This window comes from Megalobrama amblycephala, linkage group LG13, assembly GCF_018812025.1.
Source record: "Megalobrama amblycephala isolate DHTTF-2021 linkage group LG13, ASM1881202v1, whole genome shotgun sequence".
Lineage (NCBI taxonomy): Eukaryota > Metazoa > Chordata > Actinopteri > Cypriniformes > Xenocyprididae > Megalobrama > Megalobrama amblycephala.
Genome location: NC_063056.1, coordinates 3,790,191 through 3,817,272, shown reverse-complemented (window position 1 = coordinate 3,817,272; position 27,082 = coordinate 3,790,191). Strand labels below are relative to the sequence as shown.

The following is a 27,082-nucleotide window of genomic DNA, read 5'->3' as shown; positions in this document are numbered from 1 at the left end:
TTTACTTTATACAGCAAAAAGACACGTGAACCACAAGCTGAAGGTTTGTACAATCATACTGCTAAAAAAAGCCTAAACTATCAATCAGAAGGATTATACGCCTTAGAAATTTGCATATCAAATATGATGCAGTAGGCTTTAAAGGACTTAGTCAGTGACAGTAAATAACTGCTTTGTATTGTTTGACAGACTGACAGTGTCTTACCAGTGTGTGTCCGTACATGTGTTTTCAGGTGATGACTAGCAGCGAAAGCCTTACCACAGCCATCATGGTCACACCTGCAGACACAAACACAATAGTATAATAGTTCATCAATCTTTGCTAATATGCAGACACATCACGTTCACGATTTAGCACGTGTTCTGCAGTCTCCAGCTGTATCAGTTAGCAGATCACTGTCTCCACTCTCAGTGGCAGGGAAAATTAAAATGGATCATGCAATTGGCTGTTAATTTTGTAAAGCACTTCTGAACTAGGGAAAGGCATGAATCAATCAGAATTCCGTCACATGATCTCCTGCTCCTCACCTGAATGGTTTTTCGCCCGTGTGCGTGCGGATATGCTTCCTCAGGTCACTGAGCGTGGTGAAGTACTTGGTGCATCCCTCTGATTCACAGTTAAACGTCTTCCCAGTGTGCAGCCTCTGGTGTGCTTTCAGTCTGACGAGAGAGCAACACAATAATTGCATCAGATGCCTTTATACAAAGTACGAATGTAGGGGTGGGCGATATGACCAAAATCTTATATCACGATATAGTTATTTTTGCTTTAAATAAGGTGTTTATGATATCGAATGTTTTGATACCTGTGAAATTTCATAATTATTATCACCATTTTTAATATAATAATAATAATAATAATAATAAAAAAAACTCTCAAGCTCAGCGAAGACAAGTAAATAGTGATAAAGAAAGAGTGAAGAAAACAAACTACAACAGAACAAAGACACAAATGAAATAGGCCTACCTGAGAAACTTAAAGCACTAAAAAATGAGAAACACTACATAAAATGTAAAAAGTAATCAGATGTATAAAAACACTGCATTGTCTTTACTGTGTAAATTAAATATACATTTATACATTTTCTTTCAACAGTTTAGTTCACTTAAGACATAAATTACTGTGTTTACTTGCAAATACATTGCCACTTTGACACATGGGTATGTATTTAACCGTTCAAGCCCAATTAGGCGGCAAAAAGCACTATGAGCAGCGGCTTCACGTCGCACGTTTCTCTAATGTTAGATGCTACATAGGTTTTATGCACTAGTCAACTGGTCACGATGGCATAAGGCTGGACCCAAATATTCGAATATTCGTTCAGTGGGTTCGATTTTCAATTTTGGGATTTGAATATTAGTTTTTTTTTTCCTTTTCTGCACACCTGGCATCCCCCACACGCAAAATGGTTCTCATTCGCGCTTAAATATGTTTACATTACAAAATCTGGCGAAATACAATACTCTTTTTTACAATTATCATATATAGCCTAGCTATTTTTAATAGGATGGACAGTTGAAGGAACCCAACCTTGTTATTCTTAAATATATTTGATTCTTCTTAGCCTACCAATGTGTTCCCTTGTATTTTGCTTGTTATTTTGGGTTAAGCTACGCTGCTTTGACATTGTGGAAAATAGAATAAGAGGAACAAAATTTATTTGCCTTTTTACCCATTATTATCAATCTAAATGAATCTACTGCATAATATAGGAGCTTGTTAAAACTCAAACGTGAAATTTTACTAGGACGGCATGTTCTTTATTTATTACAGTTCGTTCATTTATTTTTCATTCTTCTTTTATTTAAATAGCCAACCCGTTATGGTATTCGGACCAGCCCTACGATGGCGTTCCCTCATTACGTCAACACCAAGACGCAGTGTCTTGTTCCCCTTCTCAGGTAACCAGGGTTGCATACGTTTTTTTTTCTCCTGTCAAAAATCTCCACTGCAGAAGCTTTACATACACCAAACTTTACAGTTTTATTCCCATTATTTATATCAGGGGTGTCCAACCCTGCTTCTGGAGAGCTACCATCCTGCAGATTTCAGCTCCAACCCCAATCAAACACACCAGGGTTGCTTGATAATTACAGACAGGTGTGTTGGAGTCTGTAGGACGGTAGCTCTCCAGGAGCAGGGTTGGACACCCTTGACCTTATTCTGAAGGTTTATTCCTATATCATTCACCTGATTTTTATATCACATTTCATTCTTACAAATAGGTTGATTTTTTTCTGGCTTTTGACAGTATTTTCTGATTCATGTGTTATTGTAATTATGTGTAATTGTGGGGCCCCCTGCAATTGATTTCCAGGGGCATTTTATTTATTTATAAGTGCAATGTTTTATGATTATCTGTGTTGTCAATTGTCAAATACTTAACTTTAACCAATTACTTAAAGGTAATACCGACTGTTACGTAACAGTCGGGATCATTAATATGTACGCCCCCAATACTTGCATATGCCAGCCCATGATCGAGGCATTAGACAAGGGCAGCCAGTATTAACGTCTGGATCTGTGCACAGCTGAATCATCAGACTAGGTAAGCAAGCAAGAACAACAGCGAAAAATGGCAGATGGAGCAATAATAACTGACATGATCCATGATAACATGATATTTTTAGTGATATTTGTAAATTGTCTTTCTAAATGTTTCGTTAGCATGTTGCTAATGTACTGTTAAATGTGGTTAAAGTTACCATCGTTTATTACTGTATTCACGGAGACAAGAAAGCGTCGCTATTTTCATTTTTAAACACTTGCAGTCTGTATAATTCATAAACACAACTTCATTCTTTATAAATCTCTCCAACAGTGTAGCATTAGCCGTTAGCCATGGAGCACTATCAAACTCATTCAGAATCAAATGTAAACATCAAAATAAACACTGTACTTACGTGATTAGACAGGCTGCATGACGAACACTTTGTAAAGATCCATTTTGAGGGTTATATTAGCTGTTTGAACTTTTTTTATGTTGTTTAAGGCAAGCGTGAGCTCTTGGGGCGTGGAGCACAAGATTTAAAGGGCCACACACCCTGAATCGGCTCATTTCTAATTATGCCCCAAAATAGGCAGTTAAAAAAATGAATTAAAAAAAATCTATGGGGTATTATATTTTGAGCTGAAACTTCACAGACACATTCAGGGGACACCTTAGACTTATATTACATCTTTTAAAAAAAAGTTCTAGGGCACCTTTAAGTCAATCAGAACACTATATAGACTGTTACCAATAAAACTTTAGCATTAACAAAATCCATCTTCACACTGCAGAGGTGGAACAGAAGTATGAAATAGCATAAATGTTTATTTACACGGACTGTTTAAAGTTACTCAAATTATAAAATTAAGTCATTTTTGTCAATTAATGCTCTTGATATTGTTAATAATGATTATTAATGTTGATTATTAGATACATCAAATGTTTTTGTGTTTGGGGAAACTGAATGTCATATTCTGGCTACAATCCTAGAACTGTTTATGAATTATTTTAATGCTTTTTACACATTAGAAAATGAAGAGTTCATTTGATCTTACCAGCATGATGAATAAATTATATTAACTGAATAAACTGTACACAGAGGGAGCAGAGAACGGGACCGATTGTGAAGCTGTCCATAACTTGTGTGTAGCGCGAGTTGAAGCGCTCTCACAAACACTGTTAAAATCACAGAAGCTGATGACACTGCGACGTGAATCTCTTACATCCAATCTGCACTTTGTTGTTTATTATGGGAAAATTCACGAGTTTCAGTCAGAATTCAGACAGAGCGCATGCACTGAACGAAACTCTTTGTTTCAGCGATGACTAACCTGAAATCTTCTGATTGCCTCGACAGAAACGCGTGTGATTGGTTATATGCCGCAGTCGGGTGGATCAAATAAACAAAGTATGTTTACAAAGTAACCAATATTATCACTTAAACATATTTTCTATTATTACATAAATATTTTGAAACAAATTTCCATGACTTTTACAAAACTTTTCCAGGCCTGGAAATCGCTGTTTTAAATTTCCATGACTTTTCCAAAACTTTCTGGTTTATTTATTTTTCCATAACTTTTCCAGGCCTAGAATCGCTGTTTTAAAATTCCATGACTTTTCCAGGTTTTTCACAACCGTACGAACCCTGCCAGTATCGTGAATCACATTGCATCGTGAGTTGAGTGAATCGTTACATCCCTTGTGAGCATATTTAATTAGATAATGCCTCAACTGCATATTTAAAATAACATTTCAGAAAACTTGTAATACAAAACAAGTCTCCTAATGTACTGTGAATGACCAACTGTGGAATGTGATATCAAACAGGAGGTCAGGCCACTAGAGGGCCTCAGAAAACTTGTATTTGTGTAAGTCATACGGAGGCCTTGAGATGACTTGATTTACACAAATACAAGACAAAACAAACATTAAAATAAGCTAAATTAACTACAAATCAAGATATTTCTTATTTTAATTTTAAAAAATTCTATTAAAAAAAGCGTAAGAAAAAAAGTGGATAAGTTTAGACCTTCTAGACCTGGAAAACCACAAATAATGTTTAGAGAACAAAACTTCTCTAAACATTATTTGAAGCTTTGATCATTATTTATGCGTTGATACCTTTGGTATGAAACAAGGTATAACTTTCATATTCTGTCAATTTTATTATGAAATTCAAACAATAAATGCAGCTTCAGCTAACGTGTGGTGACTAGAGGTGTGACGAGATCAATATTTGGTCTCTATTTGCACTTTGAATATTGAGATAGTACTTTGATTATGCTTGCACTTATTGTTCACACTTAATAAGACAAAGAGAAAACGTATTCATTTTTATTTATAGTGTTTTTATTTCTATAATCAATTTGTGGAAATGAGTTCAGTTAGGAGGTCAAAAGTTGTAGAAGCTCATCAGTCATGTAAAGTAAGATCTGAAGAGACTCGTGTGAGAGAAGCCAGTCAGTTGAGTTTGTGGAAAAACCTTTAACAGTACTTGAGTATTGTTGTCTTTTACTGCATATGATAATTCATACTCAGAAAGTAGAACTGAAACGACATTCATTACAAGATGATTAGTTAAAACATTTCAAACGCATCCGCAGACTATTTTTATAGTCATGCATTTCATCATTGAGGATCTCTTAAAATACTTGATAAAAAAACTCATCTTCGTTCTCGTGAACTCAATCTCGTGTCTCGTCTCGTGTGCTAACTGTCTCACCACACCTCTAGTGGTGACAGATCGCTGTAGCGCCTCAGTTCAAGCGGTATATGAACTGATCATCTCTTCATCTTTATTATTAGTTACAGCACCAAATAACTCTATATTTGTACTAAATACATGCACTATATTACATATTCCTTATATTTTTACTTAACCTGTTAGTGACGTCTTATTTATTGTACAGTTTAATAAATCTGTAATTAAAACAAGTTATGACAGCCACAGTTTAAATGTTTACATTTCTACAACGAACTGTAGTAGAAACATAATTATATCATTAAATATAAAAACTTACATTGCCAAATGTAACTAATGAGTGTTGCTCTAATGAGTTTTGGAGCATTGATTATTATATCTAAATATAATTGAATATTATGCCCTCTGTTGTGCACTGTACAGTTTACAGCATTAGTTGACAGAGATTTTTTTCTTAAGAAAATTTCACATGTTCTGTACCTGATGCATATATATATATATATATATATATATATATATATATATATATCCAAATGAATCGATATCAAATGTTATCAAGAGCTTGTGAATTAAATCTAAGAAACCATCAACATGTCATGTTACTCTTAGCAAACAGAGGCTGACAGGAAGTGAATGGTGGCGGATCTGCGGTCTGCAGACCAGCAGTCACATGAGTGTGAATATGAGTTTCTGTGAGACCCACACGCTGCCATCCACACAATGCAATCACTGTCTAACAGCAAAGCCCACAGGGCAGAAGGAGCTATTTAAGCATGCTAATGCAAAATATCATATTCATATTCACCTGTAGAGAGTGTTGAAGGCTTTCTCACAGCCCTGGACATCACACTCAAAGGGTTTTTCTTTCGTGTGGACGCGGACGTGGATCTTCAGGCTGTAGGACGTGAGAAAGGCTTTGCCGCAGCCCTGCTGGTTGCACACAAATGTGTATTCGCCGCGGTGCGTCTTCTGATGTGTGCGCAGGTTTCCCGCCGTGCTGTAGGTGCGCGTACAGCCCTCGAACATGCATTGGTATCGCTTCACCTGAGATGATCAGAAAACAGCCAACAGTTACAAAGAAAGAGGCATTATGCCCGTTTCACACATCATCCACTTGCAGTAGATATGATGAGCGTATTTTTTCAGTGCCTGTGTTAACATGTGTTCTCGCTGAATTAAAATGAGTCAAAATGAACACGGATTGACATGTAAATGTGGAAATTTCAACAAAGGCATTTAATTAAAGTATACTACTATTTTTAATCTTATTACTTTAAGCAAAACACCAGAAGTCACAAAAAAGTTTCTGAACCCCTGAAAAACGCCTCGACTGTAGTCTTGAGTTTTCTTCCAGGAACGAACATGTCACAATATTCCTCATTTAAATAATTCCCGCCCTCCAAAAGGGGGCAGGGCCTGGTTGAGTTAGTTAGTAGTGTGTTGAAACTCGCAGTTATGGTAAGGGGCGGGTGATTTCCCAAACACACTCAAAGCACTTGACCAATCACAACACACTGTCAAGCATTAAAACCAGTTCTATTAAAGTGGTCCTTGATTATGATTTCACTTTTTTAACTTTAGTTTGTGTGTAATGTTGCTGTTTGAGCATAAACAACATCTGCAAAGTTACGATGCTCAAAGTTCAATGCAAAGGGAGATATTTTCTTTTACACAAATCGCTGTAACTACAACAAACGGCTGGTAGGGACTACAATGAGCTTCTTCCCGGGTAAGTGACATCACTAACTCTAAAATTTACATAAACCCCGCCATGGGCCATGCTGGGCTGCTTTAGAGAAGAGGAAGAGTTGTTGTAGTAGAGTGTTGTTGACATGCCGTCATTTTACGCCGGACTGCTTCACAAACGAGGGTCAATTCAACACAAAAGATGAACATGACGTCACATGCTAGTGGATGAGTTGAATCAACTCCACAGCAACTACATAAATTTATCCACTAACCATTCAGAAACGTCCAGTTTCATTCTAAAAGTTGTAACTTCTTCCTGAGTCTCTCCATCAGTGTCGAGCCTTAGACAATGTAAGGCTGAACACCGTTACTGACAATCCTCATTTTGGCTGCGTGAGATTCTCCAGCTTTGTTGTTGTTGAGCTGTTAAAGCTCCGCCCTCTTCCAACTCATTTGCATTTAAAGGGACACACACAAAAATGACGTGTTTTTGCTCACACCCAAATAGGGGCAAATTTGTCAAGCTATAATAAATGATCTGTGGGGTATTTTGAGCTGAAACTTCACAGACACATTCTGGGGACACCAGAGACTTACATTACATCTTGTGAAAGAGGCATTATAGGTCCCCTTTAAAGCCCAAAAACAAAATCAAGACTTTACAGATGGCCATAATAGCTACTGCAATATACTGCAAACGACTCACGTGTTAAACGGGTATTACAGTCTCCAAAGGAGAAACGAGAGGTCAAAGCATGACTCAAATCAACAAAACATTTCCTTTTTGATGAACAAAACATTTCCGTCTTATTTAGCCAAACTCCAATAAACTACCAAAACAATATTCTCTCACAGATGCCAGGCTCTACATTGAACAAAACATACTTTATCTCGAATATGTGTGTACTGGAATCACTTGACAAACGTTTATCAATTTACATTTCTTTATAATCACTTGTGGTTAAGTGGCACACTGGTCAGAGATGTGGCCTAGTGGTTAACTCACATGGTGATCATGTGTGCTCATTTCCCAATACACCCACTCCTTCTCTCCTCATTTCCTGTCACAGTACTGGCAAATGGTTGCCATACAACTGATACTACTTCTGAAGTACTGTATGCACACTGTGCATAGTGGGCCTATGCAGAAGAAATTAATGTTCTATTTATTAAAACCAAGTATAAATGTCATCAAATTAGTGTTTTAAGCATTTAAAAAAAAATCCAAAATAACTAAAGGCAGTAACAATTTAAACAATATATGTTATTTGTGAACTGATGTTCAGCTGTTCTTTTTAATAGTCAACTTATTTTCGGATCATCAGTCAATCTCAGTAAACACCGTCAAAGACACGAAGATGCATCTTTAATTTCACCGAGCTGATTACTCACTAAAACCCCCACAAGTCACAATTTTTCAGGCCATTTCAAGGTGATATCTAAGTGGCTGAGTTGTTTACTTGCTTTTTAAATAGTCTTCCCAATGTTGCCATAATTTTTTTTTTTAGGGATGCACCGATACCATTTTTTAAGGACCGAGTACGAGTACTGATACTTTTTTCTAGCACTCGCTAAATGTCAGTGTCCAATAACCTTCAAAGGGCATAATTACCAATATATATGATTGTTTTTATATAAAAAGAAACAAAATACAAACAATACAACAAATACTATAGAGATACAAATTAAATAAATGTGTTTTTCAGATACAGTAGGTTTTTTTTTACCACGTATACATTTATTTAACATATTTTGTTGTTTTATTAACATTAATGACAAATATAGGCTACGGTTCCTTTAAGACCGAATCCATGGATACTGTGACACACATCCTGTTTTCACTCAAGGCACGAGAGACGCGGTGTCCCGCTGTAACTTTACCTGCGGTTGTCGCTGTTGGACAGTGTTACTTTAGAAAAACAAGTGATTTATACACTTTTTGATGTCACATTTTGTAATATTTGCATTGTTTTATTTTTGTGATATGGATTATTTTCTCATCCTATTATTTGAGGTGGCATTGCCTTCCTTGCCTCCTCGGAGGAAACGCCCCTGAATATGAACTGAAGGTGCAGAATACAGCAGAGAACACTGCATGGAATACTGTATCCCACAATGCAATGCATTTGACTTGACCTTTCATTTCCAGTGTGATGAAATCACCTGAGTGTGACGGGAGCATTCTAATAAAGTCTCATTACTCGCTCTCTGTTTATAACCTATTCAACAGCAGAACGACAGTAAAGACTCCTCAAAGAGTCCAGAAAAAAATGCATCACAGTTTCCACAAAAATATGAAGCAGCACAACTGTTTTCAACATTGATAATAATCAGAAATGTTTCTTGTGCATCAAATCATCATATTAGAATGATTTCTGAAGGATCATGTGACACTGAAGACTGGAGTAATGATGCTGAAAATTCAGCTTTGATCACAGGAATAAATTACACTTTACTATATATTCACATAGAAAACAGCCATTTTAAATTATAATAATATTATTTCACAATATTGCTGTTTTTATTGTATTTTTGATACATCATTGGTGATCATAAGTGACTTCGAAAACATTAAACAAATCTTACTGACACCAAACACGAGTCCATGTTAAAATGTAGACTTAAAAAAAAAAATCACTTATATTCTTTACAGTTCAATGTAAAAGTAAAACATAAAATATTAATCAGATATATTAGATATGAAGATCAAATTCAAATCAAAAGTCCAAATCATAGGTCATAATTATTAATAATTAATACAATATCAAGTAATTATTTGTAACATTTTGTGAAGAATTCTGCTAAAATATTTCATAAGCAGTGTGTGTGTGTGTGTGTGTGTGTGTGTGTGTGTGTGTGTGTGTGTTTCAGCAGCAAACAGACTCTCTTTTACACCAAGCCAATGATCAGTATTCAGCAGCAAACTCTCTTGTCGTACAAAACCGTCAGCAAAAAACATCAGACCCCGGAGATAATGCTGATCTCTCCCTGCTTTTAACAGGCAAACACACACAAGACAAACTACATAAACATCAATAGCTCAAAATAAAAAAAAACACACCTTAATTTCATTTGTTATACTCACTTTAAGACAATAAGTCAATGTTTCATCACACCATTTGCTTCTGACCATGACGTCTTCATATTTTACAATCACCTCACATTTTCATATAATACTGTATATAATCAGCAACACTTTCATTTAGATCTCGTTAGTTGTTTATTGTAGAGCAATAACATTTGTTAACCAATAGCACTGGTCAAACAAATGTTATTTCTCACTTGGGGATGTTAACTATTTAAATCCCCAAATTAACACCGTCAAACTATCACAAGTTGTCCTACAGTAAGTCATATTTCAACAAAAATGTATCAATGTCATCCAGATGGATAGTAGGGGTGTAACGATACGCTCAGGTCACGATACGGTACGTATCACGATATTTTGAACAAAATGAAACTGAAATTCAAACAAGATTTATTAAAAAAACATGAACAAATTTCAATAATTTTCCTTGTTGTACATACAAGATCACATTTCAATAAAATAAATAAATAAATAAAATTTCAATAAAATAAATAAAAATAATTTTTTTATAAAAACCTTCTGTATTCAAATTAACAGTTGAATAGGGCTGTCTGTCACTGAAAATTTTTTTTTAAATTTAACATGAACTTAGAATTATGAATAGGGACCGTTCACATATCGCGTCTAAAAACGCGTGGAAGGCGCGGCCGCACCGCTTCTCCTTTCCAAAGCTCTTGCGCTCCCGTGGCGTCGGCCGTTGCTATGCAACCATGAACTGAGCTCTCCAAGAGGATCAGGATGTTTCTGCAAAGGATAAATGATTTCTAGCCCTTGCATTAGTTTTACTACGAGATATATTGATGGAGATAAGATATAAAAACCACCATGTACAGCTATGATCAGCTGTTCGGCTGAGCTTTTGATGTTTTGTTACGGAAAGGCCATAGCTGATCGGTTGATTCTTGTCACACGACCTGCGGTGCGCTTGCGGCATTCTGAAAAGTTGAGAATTGCATGCGCTACATTTGAAAAAAATAACTGACTTGCACGCGGAAAAGACGCAATATGTGAACGGCCCCACAGAACTTCTTAAAGCAAAGCATCGCAAGCGTCTTTTGCTTTTCTGTGAGCACAGCTATTGCTGTGCACTGTCTGCGGTGAAAGAAAGCCACGACTTTTCTCACGCGACCATGCAAGAGACTGACATGAGAAACGTTTAAACCTGCTTGCAAGATTCAATGTGTGCCCGAAACACTTACTGAACTAGAGAGCTGATTGAGACACACCATTTATATGCGGTGACAACCGGCTTCTCTCACTGCCACCTTGCAGAGTAGGTCACGTCGGCAGCTCAACCAATAAGATTAAACTGCCGTCATATCGTAAAAGTATCGCCATCACTCTACGATGCATATCGTAACATGTTTGCATCGCGAAATATCGTACTACGATAAATCGTTACACCCCTAATGGATAGTGTTAGTTATTTAACATGACACAATTTAATCTTTAATCTTTGCTAGAAGATTGTTTGGAAGAACTAGAATGATTGACAGCCCTGACAATCCTTGCTTATTATTTCATGTTAAAACAATCCATCAATCCTACATTCATTACATTTTGAAAACTGAAAAAATTAATATAGACTTCCATTCAAAAGTCCATTCAAGAGTTGTTGTTTTTTTGTTTTTTTTTATAGAAAATAATTAATACTATTATTCAGCAAGGATGGATTAAATTGATAAAAATTGACAGCAAAGACATTTATAATGTTATAAAAAATTCAGTTCCAGATAAATGCTGTTCTTTTGAACGTTCCATTTATCAAAGAATCCTGAAAATGTATGACACAAATATTGTGCAGCACAACTGTTTTTATCACTGATAATAATCATAAATGTTTCTTGAGCAGCAAATCATCATATTAGAATGATTTCTGAAGGATCATGTGACACTGAAAACTGGAGTAATGATGCTGAAAATTCATCTTTGATCACTGGAATAAATTACACTTTACTATAGTTATTTTACATTGTAATAAGTTATTTCACAATTTTTACTGTATTTGTGATCAACTAAATGCAGCCTTAGTGAGCAGAAGAGACTTCTTTCAAAAACATGAAAAAATCTTACCGACCCCAAACATTTGAATGGTAGCATATATTAATATATTAATTAAAAACTTGTTTAAAAATTCAATTATTTCAGTGTTTTATGCATTTAAATGAGTTAAGAAGGTTCTTCTGTTCAGAGCAATGTCAGATATGGGTCACATGTGAAAAACATGATTTGAGCATAAAACTGTAATCAAGATAATGTTGGATAATGAAGTCTCTCATATACATTATCAACATCAGTCACTCTATGAATGCAGTGAGCTCATGTAACAATAAGGCATACAAAAAGTACAAGTTTAAACGCATTGATGTATTATGAGACAAAGCTGTGTGTGTGTGTGTTGCAAAATAGGCAGAAAAGGACGTGATTTGCAAGTCTGTGTAATGCAAATAGACCACCTGGTGCCATTTGTTACAACCAAATTATTCTATTTGTGCTTCACGGTGGCCATTACACATGAGCAATACTAGATTATGACTATATTTGAATTTTTTGTTTTTTTGCATCTTCAGTCTGTTCAGCATGAAATGTCACATAATATCAGTCAGTTCAACAGGCTCTTTCACATACAGGCTCTGAGACTACATGTCTTGATAATGACCCCCTTAAAGTCAATGTAAGGCTTTTGGTATGACATCTGAATGTCTTCAACACACTGGCCGTGTTTAGACTGAGTCATATCATTAATCACAAACAAAACGGATGCAGCACAAACGAGCTCATCGCACCCACAACACTCCAAACCCACACCCGTCTGAAGTGTAAAGATCTACTAGTGATTTTGGTGGTCGAAATAGTTTTGAAGGGCTGAAAGAAAACGTTGTTGCAGTATATAATTGTATAATTCATTCAGCTGAACTATCAAGAGGAGCTCATTGCCAAAGAACTGGTTTGAACAAAAAAAACAGCATGCTGAATTTCAATTAGTTACCCAAATTTAAATCACAGAAACTTTATTTTTGGTTTCAGTATTTATGCATGTTATAGATCTTATTGTTCACAATAAGATCTATAAAATGCATTTAGAAAATAGGGTGAATTTTCTGCTGATTCCATTCATAAAAATGGAATTTACAGTAAAATGCAGAATGTGAAAGAATTTGGCAAATTGTGGATAAATAAATAAAAAATAAAAAAATAGGGCTGTACGCTTAATCAAATCGCAATATGGACTAGTGTTTGTGAAGATTGAAACATGAAGTCACTTTGTTTGCCAAGAAATAAAAGGAATTGTTAAAAGGTTAGTTCACCCAAAAATGAAAATAATGTCATTTATTACTCACCCTCATGGCGTTCCACACCTGTAAGACCTTCATTAATCTTAGAAACACAAATTAAGATATTTTTGTTGAAATCCGATGGCTCCGTGAGGCCTGGAGCAATGGACACTTCCTCTCTCAAGATCCATAAAGGTACTAAAAACATATTTAAATCAGTTCATGTGAGTACAGTAGTTCAATATTAATATTAGAGAGTATTTTTGGAGCGCCAAAAAAACAAAATAACGACTTATTTAGTGATTGCTGATTTCAAAACACTGCTTCATGAAGCATCGGAGCACAAATGAATCAGTGTGTTGAAATAAGTCGTTATTTTGGCGCTCCAAAAATATTCTCGTACCACTATACTCACAAAATATGTTTTTAGTACATTAATGGATCTTGAGAGAGGAAATGTCATTGCTCCCTATGGAGGCCTCACTGAGCCATCGGATTTCAACTAAAATATCTTAATTTGTGTTCTGAAGATTAAGGTCTTACGGGTGTGGAACGGCATGAGGGTGAGTAATAAATGACAGAATTTTCATTTTTGGGTGAACTAATCCTTTAATGTCGTTACATTTTAAAAGATTAATTCAATTGTTAAAGATTTATGCATTCATTTGGTTATCATATTTAATAATAAATTTGCATTAAATCATAAAACACAGAATCCCCAAATTACATGCGTCTAAAAAAAAAAAAAAAAAAAAAAAAAAAAAATGGAAAAAAGGTATGTTGTAAGTATTGGAACCGGACTTTGACGATTGTTGATGACAACATACGAGAACACAACGATGCACGATCGCTCGAGAACACGTAATAAAAAATGGCCTAGTGGTTAGGACTAATGTGGGGTCTGGGCTGTGCAAAAAACAGTCCTCTAGTGATTTTGCCTGACTCACAGATGGGGGAAGTTTAGTGGACCAGGAAACCCGCTGTAAGAGCTGAGGATGGCTGGTTTCAGAGCTCTGATGTGAAATCATGTGGAAACACAGATCCTGTGGGATGAACGCCCCATACAAACACAGGCCTGGAATTGAACACGTCCTCTATACCAGCTTATCTGATCTGCTTTCACTGAACAAGCAAATCTCTCAAACAGGCATGACTGATGGAAACACAACTGGCCTTACCGGTCCAACACGATTTAAGCACAGAAAAAACAACATCTGCTATTTCAGGGTCAGAGGGCTTTCATGCTTGAAAGTTCAAAATACACATAATTTTTCTTCATATTCTCCATTGTTGCAGCTCCTCTCTTCCCAGTCTGTCAGTAACGCTCTGTTTAGGTCCTGTCTCTATGAAGCCCCTCCTTCTGAAAACCACAATGTGCTCTGATTGGTCAACTGGACTAGTGTGTTGTGATTGGTCAAGCGCTTTGAGTGTGTTTGGGAAATGTCCCGCCCCTTACCATAACCACCAGTTTCAACACACTACTAACTCAACCAGGCCCCGCCCCTTTATTCTGCATATTAATTATTTAAATGAGGAATATTGTGACGTGTTCGTTCCTGGAAGAAACCTCAAGACTACAATGGAGGCGTTTCAGGGAGTTCAGAAACAGTGACGCTGATATAGAGAAGAACTCCCGCTGGAGGGACTTTGGATCTTTGCAGATCTTTTTCATGCTCAAACAGCAACATTACACACTAAAGACAGATGAACATGGAAACATACAGGATGAAGTTCCCTACCTCTCTCTGCTTGGTCTCCGGGCACTCCGAGTGTAGCGTCAGCGTCGCGCCCTCAATGTTTCGTGGCATAGGTGTGGACCCCGGGTTAATGATGAACTGTATCTGGTCCGGCGAGATAGTGTGGTGTATGTATCCCTGCGACATGCCATCCGGGTCACCCATGAAAGCCAGCGATCCCTCGTCTCCCTCGACCTCTCCATCCGGCAGGAAGGCCATGCAGTCCTCCTCTCCCTCCTCATCCAGGCGGATGGGGTCTTGCTCGATGAGCACAGTGGTGCGATCATAGACCCTTCCCGAGGACGACGAGGGTCCCGAGATTATGTCGTCATCTTTGTCAAACCTGGCCATCTTGTCCTCTTCTTCCTCGTCTCGGCACAGTTTGTCCACATCCTCTTCCTCGTCTTCAAAGAGCATGGCTGACTCTGTGAGAGGGCCATTCTCTCCCATGATCCTGATGGAGGAGCTCAGTCCTGGGTTTGTGTCCAAACGCTTGCTTTTGTTGCGGCTGGAATGAGTTTAAAGAGGTTAAAGACAATATTCATAGTACCTAATACCAATTTGTCAAACTGAAAACAGGATTTTTTTCCTTTTTCTGTGTTGCTATTATTAATTAAAACTAGAGCTGCACGATTAATCATTAAAAATCGTGACCTTGATTCAAACACCCACGCAATCTTATTCCTAAATGACAACAATTCTCTAGTGTCTATTAAAACTTTGTCAAAATCACACCGGAGCATTAATTCAGATCTGTGTTGGCGCTGCCTCTGATCCAGAGAGAGCCGTTGTCATGTTTAGGTATGAAACAGCTACACAAACAGTCTTTTCATCCACACAGTATCATTATTTCGGTCTTACAATAATTCAAATGATCACAGAAGTACTGGACAAAAGTTTATAGTTCTGATATAAACACTGACCTCTACGATAGTGATCAAAAACATTTTGAAACTGTAAGATTGCACTGTCATTGAATCATTCACTCAAGAGATTCGCTTAAAAATGCTGATTCATCCGGTAATGAAACAAGTCATGGGCAAATTCCAGTCGGAAGTGAGCATCTCTATTCCTTACTCACTCCGAAGGGCAGAGCCCTTGAAGTGGGTACTCTGGAGGGAGCAGTGCACTTGTGCGTCATAAATAATGAAGCCATTTGGAATGCACTTAGCGAAGGGAATGCTACCACGACATCACATGGAATGCTACCACGACAACGGAATATATTATTATTGGTGTTAACATGAAACAAATAAACGTACATTCATAATGAAGTTTTTAAAATATGCTTTACATGTGTGATAAAAATGTGTGTAATATATCAAAAAACAAAACAACTTGAATTATTCATTTATATGTGAACTCCAACTCTCCCGCCAAATCTAGATTTAAAAGGCACGATATGTAAGATTTTTGGATTAAAATATCCAAAAACCACTAGAACAATGTTACAAATTTTGCTGACTTATGTACTTACATTACCCCAAATGTTTCCAAGAATGTTTATATCCAGAGAAATAAGCAATTTTAACCAGGACATGGACCGAGACCATGCGTCGCCTACCAATAACATCATACCTGCGTTAAGCCATGGATATACTTAGTTTTTTTTTTTTTACATGTATACTTTCTAATCTCTTCACACAATCTCTAGTCTATGTAGGCCTCCATCGTCACTGTAGCTTGCATGTGTTCAGGTCTGTTCTGTTTATGCAGTTCTTCTTTGACTACCTTGTGAATCAATGCCCCCTTGTGGATAAAGTAATTACTGCAAAAAAAAAAAATTAAATACGTATGTGCAACCTGCGTGTACAAGTATGCGCAGTTACAAAAATCCGGCGGCGTACTCTTCTGATGACAAAAATTGTGTCACGCGCACTGTACACAGACCCTCGCGTACCTGTAAAAAGTGAAGTATACTTTGGGCTTTACCCTCGATTTCCAGTTTCATTTTGTAGAAACCATGAAAACACCAAATACGCTTTAATATATTATGTGTTTTATTAGACAGATAAGAAACTGTTTGGATATCGACAGAAAACTAATCATGTTATATAGCTCAACATAGCAAGTATTACTGTTTAATTCTCGTTTTCTTGATTTACAGTGAGTACCATGTTTTATCATGCCAATTATCAATCAATCTTACTGCAGTGTGCAACAAGTGTCTCATAGCAGCCGCAGAGCGAACGCAGAGTAGCACTATAACAACTTTCAACATACAAATGTATCTAATATGATAAACAGCGCTGCTTTACCTCACATACGCTTGACCGAAGAAGTGGAAGTGGCGACTGTGTCATAATAAAAGCGCCACTGTTCTCAATAGCAATCACTCCAGAGGCCTCGTTCAGCTCCAACATCATTTGGCCCTGCTCTGCTTCACACTACAGTAACGTTAATAACCTCATCCATGAACATGATTTCTGATTTTCACGAGTCCCGTCGGATTCTTTTCCACCGGCTGTAAACGTGAAGACAACACTTCCCATGATTTTGTGAAATCAAGGCGTCATCAAGCTAGACCTTTGTTTGGAATAAGCGACCTCTAGCGGCAAAAAAATATATATTGCGCCTTTATATGGTTTGGAAGGGCCATTCGTGAAGGGATTCAGTTGCTCACTTTTGTTTGGAACGTCCCTACAAATGGTGTCCCCTTCCTGAAATGCACTTCAATGGTGTAAAAACGCGCTTGGAATTCAAGTCTTTATAAGTGAGTCATTGAATCATTCATTCAAGACACTCGTTCAAAAACGCTGATTCATTCAGTAACAAAACAAGTGAATCATTCATTCGTCCATTCGTGGGAGAATTGTGATTTCTATTTGAAACAAAAAAATTGTGATTCTCAACTTATCCAGAATCGTGCAGCTCTAACTAAAACCAGTAAAAAATATTTTCAGTAATTGAAATAAAGGTTAAATAAAATACATTTTAGATTAAAGTATTAAAACTTAAAAACTATTAAAAATTGTTTTCGTTAACTGAAGGCTGAAAAAATTAAAATAATATATAATTATCAGATGAAAAATTAAACTATTAAAAGTTTTCAGTAATTGAAATAGTTTACATAAAATCTAAATGATAGTTGCAAAATGTTGCCTTTGCAACTAAGCAAAATAAATAAGTTTAAGTCCTAAAATTACTAAATAGAAAAAAAAAAAAAAAAAAAATATATATATATATATATATATATATATATATATATATATATATATATATATATATAAGCAAATAAGATTAAAACAAACTAAAATAAAAATGAAAACTGATAATATAAATTCAAAATATTAATAAACGCTACAATAGTATATAACTAAAATAACAGTAATACTAAAATAAGACTGTTCCTCTGTGAATCATTATAATAAACGCAGGTTATTACGCCCAGCTTGAACAGTTTTATGTGTGCACTTTCAAGCAAAATGTGTTCAAAAATGCTCAATTGTAAGTTTGGGTACATTTAAATCAGTGCAAGTACTGTAAAATATAAATATGCACAACAAAGTTGTGCAGTGTGGTTGTAATAAATGGTACTTTATTTTTTATATTTTAAAAACTGTTGGAAAATGACAGTCTTGTATGGTCACAAGAAAGTAGGACAATGCAGGGAAACTATTTTTGGCCGGTGTTAGACTAACTACAAAACAATGAGGGTAAAGGTGCATTTGTAAACTGAAACCACTGTTTCCATGCAACTATATCAAATACACACACCAAAACTAACCTAAAACACACAACAAGGGCTGTGTCACAACACTTAGTTAGCTGACTATCTAGACAGCACTTTGGACATCATCATCAACACCCATGATGCCCAAAAATATGTGATGCTATCTAAGAAGTTGCCTTACCAAGTTATAACGGCCTTTAATGCTGTCTAGGAGAGCAGTTTACTATGTCATGATGCTGGAAATGCTTGAGGAGGGCAGCTCACTAAGGTATAATGCTCCAAAACACTGTCTAGGAAGACAGCTGACTAGGTTATTAATGCCCAAAAATGCAGTCTGTGAAGGCAGCTGACTGAGCCGATAGTTTTGGGATGATTTTCTCATACTACTAGAGTTACAAAGAGGACATTGTGTCTCACAGTGATGGACAAACTGTGACAACAAAGAAAACTAAACAATAAGTTTTGAAGCAGGTGAGTTTCTCAGACTCTTGAGGCTTCTGTCATTCTGGACACTTTCTAGAAGTTTCCAATTTCACTTTGACATTCATGACAATCACAAGCCAAGCATGAATATGTTCACATTTATCAATATAAACACACATAGACAAACCAGAAAACACATTAGAGATCTTAAAACCATGCAGCCATTAATGACATGCATTCATCAATGTGATATATTCATTTTCAAATGTATATTTTGAATCAAAACAAGCTGTCATGTCAGTCCTGCTAACTGATTAGCTCACCTGTGTATTGAAGCTCCAGTCATTAGTTCATCTGCTTCTGTCCGATCAACATGAATAATATCCCCAAACCAAAAGGGCTGAAATAATTAATCAACACATATTTCATATCATTAAACCGGTGGTGTTTTAATAAGACAGCACAGAGAAGCTAACAGGCTAAAGTGCTGCTAGTCACATCATTGACAGGCGTTAGCTTCATTAGCACGTCATTAACACCAGTTTATGCACTATATTATACACTTACGTTAGACAAAAGCGCAGTTTATTTGACGTTTTAACCCATTAAAAGTGTAAAATACTCTGAAAACGGTGACTATGTGATGGTTAACGAGCTGACATGTAGAGTATAGGATGTATGCTAACAGATTTAACCCGTTAGCATTGAACAGAAACTCTGATATCAATACAGGCCATTAAAACATCAGGACGACAACGACACGCTCTTACAGCATTAAATCAAGCAGATAAAAATAACAGCATGTATTTACCAGTGTTATAAAGAGGCTAGAGTTGTGTGTAATGTTGTGTATCGGGTCCTGTCTTCATTCCTCCCCAGCGGCACCATCATGAACAGCAGCAGCTCACACTGACTCCAGATCAGATCAGCTCTGGAGTCACTCACAGCACAACAGCACAACATCACACACACACACACACACACACACACCGCTACTTCTCTTTACTGACTACTTTAAGAGCTTTTAAGTAAAGAAAACTGAAGGGATAAAGTTTTAATTCATTAAAAAATATATATAAATAATTGAAAAAACCCTTAACCCGGCTTGAAAACCACATCATACTGAAATAAAGTGATGTTCTCAGTTGTCTTGTTTTCCAGTGGAAATGTCTAAACATTTTGAAATAAATATTCATTTATGAGTCAATTCAGGTAAATTGGAACATTTTTTTGGCATTGGGATGACTGGCAAAATATCCCTAGTTGAGAAGCACAAAAATGATATTTGATTAGAAGTCATTTTCTGTGAAGAAAAATCAAATAAATGTAAATGTTTCTTGATTTACAGATGTTTAGACATCATGTTTGGGAAAATACTGAGGAGTGTTGCAGATCATATTATGTATGTGTCTAATTTGCATATTTTTTTATATTGTGTAAAATATGTACAGTGAGTGTGATAGGCTGTGTATTTGACCTCACATAGAACAAGCTTTAAATGAATTTGAATCTGTGAAAATGTGAATAATTTTAACAAAATAAGGGAGATCATACAAAATGCATGTTATTTTTTATTTAGTACTGTCCTGAGTAAGATATTTTACATAAAAGATGTTTACATATAATCCACAAGACAAAAAAATAGCTGAATTTATTAAAATAACCCCATTCATAAGTATGTGAACCATTGATTCTTAATACTGTGTGTGGTTACCTGATGATCATGACTGTTTTTATGTTTTGTGATGGTTGTTCATGAGTCTCTTGTTTGTCCTGAGCAGTTAAACTGAGCTCTGTTCTTCAGAAAAATCCTCCAGCTCCTGCAGATTCATCAGTTTTCAAGCATTTTTGCATATCTGAACCCTTTCCAGCAGTTACTGTATGATTTTGAGATTCATCTTTTCACACTGAGGACAACTGAGGGACTCGAACACAACTATTAAAAAAGGTTCAAACATTAAGAGTCGGATGCATTAAGAGTCGGGGGGTGAACTGGGTTATTTTAATAAATTCAGCTTTTTTTGTCTTGAACTAAATGCAAACATCTTTTATGTAAAATATCTTACTCAGGACAGTACTAAATAACATGCATTTTGTATGATCTCCTTTATTTTGATAAAATTATTAACATTTTCACAGACTCTGCAAGTGGCTCACATACTTTTTCTTGCAACTGTATATATTTTGTATCGAGTTTATCAACACAAAGTAACATGTTGTTGTATACAGACAAATCTGAAAATAAGATAAGGGAATGTGCAAGTTAACACTTGTGCGTCCTTAAGGACATTTTTGTCTTTTTCATTTTTTTATCATTTTGACTGTTAGCACCCACTTCATATTTTAGCAGAAGTGTGTATATTTTTTTTAATTTTAATATTTCACCCTTATTTCCTTTCCTAAATCTATTCGACACTATAGGTACACAAAATAGGGCCTAAAGGACAAAAATGTCCCCACTGAAACGGCAGTTTTTAATCAAGGGTTATTTAACTATAACTGATGCAGTCAATGTTAACCGGATTTTATTCTGTTGGCAAATTAAAATTTTTACTATTATTTACCATTTTCTCTGGTTTGGCATATAAAGCAAATACTCTCTTTTTTCCTGTTTCTGCTGTATTATAGAGCCAACTGAATAAATTATGCCACTATAATTGTGTGTGTGTGATGGTATGGATGTCAGAGTGTGGTTTGTATGTGCTTAATAAAAAATTGTGTGCGTGTGTGCATGAAGTATTTGAGGGAGAGAAATTCTATGTACTGCAAATAACTAATCCAACCGCTGAGTCTTCCAGTGGAGCTTTGCTGGCATCTGATGGAAAAGTTTGGTACTGCGCCCAAATGAAATCTTACTGAAAGCTAATTTTTACAGATATCAACCTCAAATTTAGAACACAAATTTGTTTAGAAAAGGATTTGATTTTCTAGCAGTTTTTGAATTCAGAATGTTTTATAATTTTATTTTTTAATAAAAATTGTTCATAATTTTCATAACCTTTAAATTTCTATTAGCGCAATATAATCACATGCAATCAATTTTGCTTATTTTTGTACATAAAATTGTTCTTGTACATATTTTGTACATTTCTGCTGCCTGTTACCCCCTGCCATAGCATGTAATATCCATTTTACAAAAGTACACCTGCAAAATTATGCTGCCCTCCCTCCCCAGCTCCACTGTACAGGAAAATCACATTCATTCTGTGATCAAAGCTGAATTTTCAGCATCATTACTCCAGTCTCCAGTGTCACATGATCCTTCAGAAATCACTCGGATTTGATGCTCAAGAAACATTTCTGATTATTATGTTGAAAACAGTTGTGCTGCTTATTTGTATGGAAATCGTGATACATGTCTTCCATGATTCTTTGAATAGAAATAGAAAATTCTATTTTTTAAAGAATGTTAATGTAACAACTGTCACTTATGATCAATTTAATGTATAATTTATTTGAATATATATATATATATATATATATATATATATAAATGTTAATTTAATTATTAAATTATTGTCCGACAATTGCCAAAAATCTATTACTCATGTTCTAAAGCTGATGTTTCTTCTTGTTTAGTCATTTTTTTACTGAATTTCAAAAATACAAAAAATGTTCTCAAGACATTTAACAAACAATATTTATCCACATAAGGATGCAATAACTACATAAATAAAATTAAATGCAAATAAAAGGGCAACACAAACATTAAATTCATTTGGCTTCACCGATGTCGATGTTTAATACATTAAAGACAAAGATCTACATGATATAATACTGCAATTTTTAAATTCAATTGTCTAAATGAGTTTGCATCCACTTCATTAATATGAGCAAGAAATACACAAACGCTGAGATTGTTGCGATTGTTTAGATTTAATATAAAAGAACAGCTGTTCTGTATTTACAAACATCCAAAATACAAATATATTTCATTAAATAACCATTATTTTTCAAATAAAAACTCCCATCTGATTTGTAATAAAACCAATTAGTTTCAATGATGGTTTAAAATGCTCTGCATTAAATGGCAACTACAAAGTTTATGGACATAATTCTGCTGATACCTGAAAAAACTAGGCATGTGAAACAAAGGAAAGGCAACATGATGACGCAGTCCATTATTCAGGTAATTTATCATGAATGTCTCTGTCAGACGGGGTCTGGACTAAGAAATGCTGGAAAAACTCCTTCACCTTTCTTTTCTCTGTGGGATCTTGCTTTGTGGGCGACCTGAACAAAAGGCCAGCGAAGATCGGGCCTGTAAAGAAAGAGAAATCAGTCAAACTGTCAGCTCTGTGACGTTTTCCAGGCCTGGAAAGCAAACTCTTGAAATACCCTGATATTCCAGGTTTTCCATGACTGTAGGAAACTTATTTTTAAACTGTATTTTCATATTTCCTTAACCAAGTGCACATGAGCAGACTTGTTAATAATGTTTTAATGACTAATAACAACATAGTGAAATTACAGAATGCAAAGAAGTCGACATTTTTGCCATCTTTTAATGTTGGTTAAAATAAGCTTTTGAGTTCTGCTTTCCACCGAAACTGGCCTGTCCTCTCAAAATCTGCAGACAAAAATACACAAAAACAAGTACTGAAAGTGCGACGTCAACCAACCTAAAATAGTGGCGTCCAGCCGATTGTGTGCGGAGTGCTTCAACAACTCTTGAAGGAAGGCCGTTAAATAGTTAAAAACATTTTTATGGCACTGAGGTAGAGTGGAAATGATCTGCGGACAGAAAGAAAAATGTTACAATTATATTGATTATAAAGCAAAAGCTACAACATTTTCTGGTTTATTTAAGTTTTAACGTTATGTTAGCATTGGGGCAATTTGCATGGCAAACACAAGATAAACAACACAAAACAATACAGTAATTTAAGTTTAAGTTCCTGGTTTTGTTTTGGAATCTCCTTAACAGGTTAACATGCATCCAAGGTCAAAAACACTTTCGTTTTCTCATAATATCCACTGCAGCATCAGCTCTTTTCTCACAGTGTCCTCCTTTCGGTGAGCCTGCTCTGCTCTGATTGGTCAGATTGTGAGCTCTTCCTCAGCACTTGATACAGAGTGATACGAACAGTAATAATGGTGTCAGATTTACTGTATCACTGTATACTGTTTTACGTGGATATTGGAACGTGAGTGAAGTACAAAGCCTTGTTTTTTAATATAGTCTAGCAACCAAATATTAGATTGTGAATACGGAGGCATTTGGATTCGTGCCGAATGAGCCTATGTGAGCCCAATGCCGTTTCAGTTTCGCTATAAATTAATTCATTTTCAATATGTTTCTAAATAAAAAACATAGTATCATAAAACTTACAGTCCAAAAGAATATGTTTAACAGTCAAATGAACTTGAATAACATATTCTAGAAACATCTGATTCTCCGGAGACGACACTGACCTGTCTGCACTGGCTGCCGTCCGAGCAGCAGTCCAAGCACTGCGGGTAGAAGGAGAAGGGAACCACGGGTTCAGGGAGGGCATCGAGGAACAGGAGCAGGGCTTCGGCCACCGAGTGGTTACTGCCAGCTGACAGAGCTCAGGTTAAGGGCACTCAACAGACAGGAAGATGAGGAGCACTACCAATAATGCTTGGCTGTAAATTCTCCGCAGGTTTATTATCGTTAACAAAACTTAAACCATTAAAACATTTCTGTTCATTGAAATAAAGCTGAAATAAAATATAAATATAAGTTGAAAAGCTTAAAATAAAAATAAAAAAATAAAAAATAGAAATGTTGCCTTGGCAGTAAACTGAAATGGATTTAAGTTGAAGCACTAAAATAATTTTAAATAAATTAAACCTAAATGGCAAAAAAAAAAAAAAAAAAAAAAACTAAAATAACCTGATACGCCAATTTTAATCATACTCCTCCTCATTTCCATTAAAAATGATACCGATATGCTTTCCATGTGCTCTGTTTCATGTATTGCATTCATATCCTACATAGAACTAATTTTTAAAATTGATAATTCATAGCCAACTGTAGCCTGTCTGCACAGCCTCATCAACTGATTTACAGAAGAGCAGATCACATTAACTAGTAGCTCAAGCGTCTGCTAAATGATTCAATGTAAATGTAGCCCTGCCCTTAACTAGTAGCCCAGTTATTTTTACATTACTGGAAATAACTGAAGTCTGTATGAAAAGTAATTTGAGTCATATTTGTTTAGGCTTATAAAGAACAAAAAAAATTAAAACACTAGTAAAAAGTTAAAAACTACTTAAAATAATGGGCAAATGACTAGCACAAGTAAAACTATTTAACACAATAAAAAATAAAAAGTAATATTTTAATAAATAAAAGTAATATTTTAATAAAAAAAGTAATATTTTTTATTAATTTGGTCAAAACCATCTGATTTTAAAAGTTGACTACTGGATTTATATTTTATTATTGTTATTTTTATTTTTATTTTTTTTTTACATTTTAAAGTGCCCCATTATGCTTTTTGGGATATCCTCTTTCATGTAGTGTGTAATATAGCTGTTTGTGAATGTAAAAGGTCTGGATAGTTTCAAAGTAGGGGTGTGACGAGACGGGTATCTCACAAGACGAGACGAGACGAAAGATTTTTACACACTATTTATTTTAAGAAATCCTCAATGGCGAAATACATGACTAGAAAAATATTCTGCAGGTGTATTTGAATTGTTTTAACTAATCATCTCGTAATGAATGTCATTTCAGTTCTACTTTCTGAGTATGAATTATCATATGCAGTAAAAGACAACAATACTCAAGCACTGTAAAAGGTTTTGCCACAAACTGAACTGACTGACTTCAGTCTCTTCAGACCTTACTGGACATGATTTATGAGCTTCTACAACTTTTGACCTCCTAACTGAACTCCTCTCCACAAACTGATCATAGAAATAAAAACAGTATAAATAAAAATGGTAACACTTTACAATAAGGTCTCATTTATTAACATTAATGTATTACCAACATCAACTAACAATGAGCAATATATTTGCTACAGTATTTATTAATCTGTGTTTATGTTAGTTAATAAAAATAGTCATTCATTGTTAGTTCATGATAGTTCACAGTGCATTAATAATGTTAAAAAAAAAGAAGAAACCTTACCGTTTGAGCTTAATAAGATTAAGAGAAAACTGCTATTCGTTTTCATGGTAACACTTTACAATAAGTGCAACCATAATCACACTCTCTCAATATTCAAAGTGCAAATGAGACCAAATTTTTCTTTGATACAGAGCTAAGAGATGGTTACAACTACACTGCCCAGCCTAAAATAGCTTTCATATTGAGAGATATTTGCATTCATCAGGGAGCCGCTTTCAAAATGCGGGGTATTGAAATCGCATTTACTTTCACTTTCACTTTCTCGATCGCGCGTACTCTGTGAATATGGAGCGGCGGCAACCGTTATCCAACTGAATTAAATGTTTTTTTTATTTAAATACAAAGCAAAACCATAGTGGATGCGTAATGTAAATGTAGCGGTGGCATATTCTGTCCTAATCATCCTAACACTCTGTCATGGCAACATCACGAGACTACTTTTCGCCTCGACAAGAAATCTCGTCACATATTAGTCTCGTGAGATCTCGTGACACGAGATCTCGTCACACCCCTATTTCAAAGATCGAGTTATTGTCTCCTAAAAGAAAGAAGCGATTCTGAACTGCCTGAAATGAGTTGTCAGTAATTCCAGTCTTACTTCCTGATATAAACCTACGTAGGTTTGTAACTAATAGAGTGCCTCAGGGATGACGCATTTTTGTAGGCAAAACCCGGAAGTGAGTTAGCATTTTAGGACTTCCGGTTCCAACGCCGTAAAGTCTATGGGTTTTTTGAATGGGTTTTTGCTAAATCGCCTGAAATAAGGTCTGTGGTTAACAAAGCCTCTAAATACTTTCACGTTTTGATCTATGACATAAAACACACCAGTTATAACCCACTTGTGATTTTTTAAAAACTTTTACTGTGTCTTAAAATCGGCGGTTGCTAACAAATTGC

The 27,082-nt window shown here is 35.5% G+C and overlaps 2 protein-coding genes across 7 annotated transcripts in view; both read right to left on the bottom strand.

Moving 5' to 3' along the window:
* The window catches only part of mtf1 (metal-regulatory transcription factor 1), a 30,574-nt gene extending 10,517 nt beyond the window's left edge, over positions 1-20,057 (bottom strand). Inside the window, exons 1-6 of one of the 2 annotated variants that reach the window (XM_048152723.1) lie at positions 19,892-20,057; positions 19,404-19,480; positions 14,988-15,492; positions 6,002-6,240; positions 529-660; positions 206-279 (exon numbers count right to left, since the gene is read on the bottom strand). In XM_048152723.1, the coding sequence (XP_048008680.1) occupies positions 206-279; positions 529-660; positions 6,002-6,240; positions 14,988-15,492; positions 19,404-19,426 (973 nt within the window). In that variant the 5' untranslated portion in view covers positions 19,427-19,480; positions 19,892-20,057. The remainder of the gene's footprint in view (positions 1-205; positions 280-528; positions 661-6,001; positions 6,241-14,987; positions 15,493-19,403; positions 19,481-19,891) is intronic. The other variant, XM_048152724.1, reaches the window with a different exon arrangement.
* Positions 20,058-22,937: 2,880 nt separating this feature from the next.
* inpp5b (inositol polyphosphate-5-phosphatase B) overlaps positions 22,938-27,082 on the bottom strand; it is a 42,978-nt gene continuing 38,833 nt past the window's right edge. For 4 of the 5 annotated variants that reach the window (XM_048152383.1, XM_048152384.1, XM_048152385.1 and 1 more), the window contains 3 exons: positions 24,496-24,623; positions 23,703-23,814; positions 22,938-23,341 (listed from right to left, as the gene is read on the bottom strand). In XM_048152383.1, the coding sequence (XP_048008340.1) occupies positions 23,202-23,341; positions 23,703-23,814; positions 24,496-24,623 (380 nt within the window). In that variant the 3' untranslated portion in view covers positions 22,938-23,201. Of the gene's footprint in view, positions 23,342-23,702; positions 23,815-24,495; positions 24,624-27,082 lie in introns of those variants that run through there. The other variant, XM_048152386.1, reaches the window with a different exon arrangement.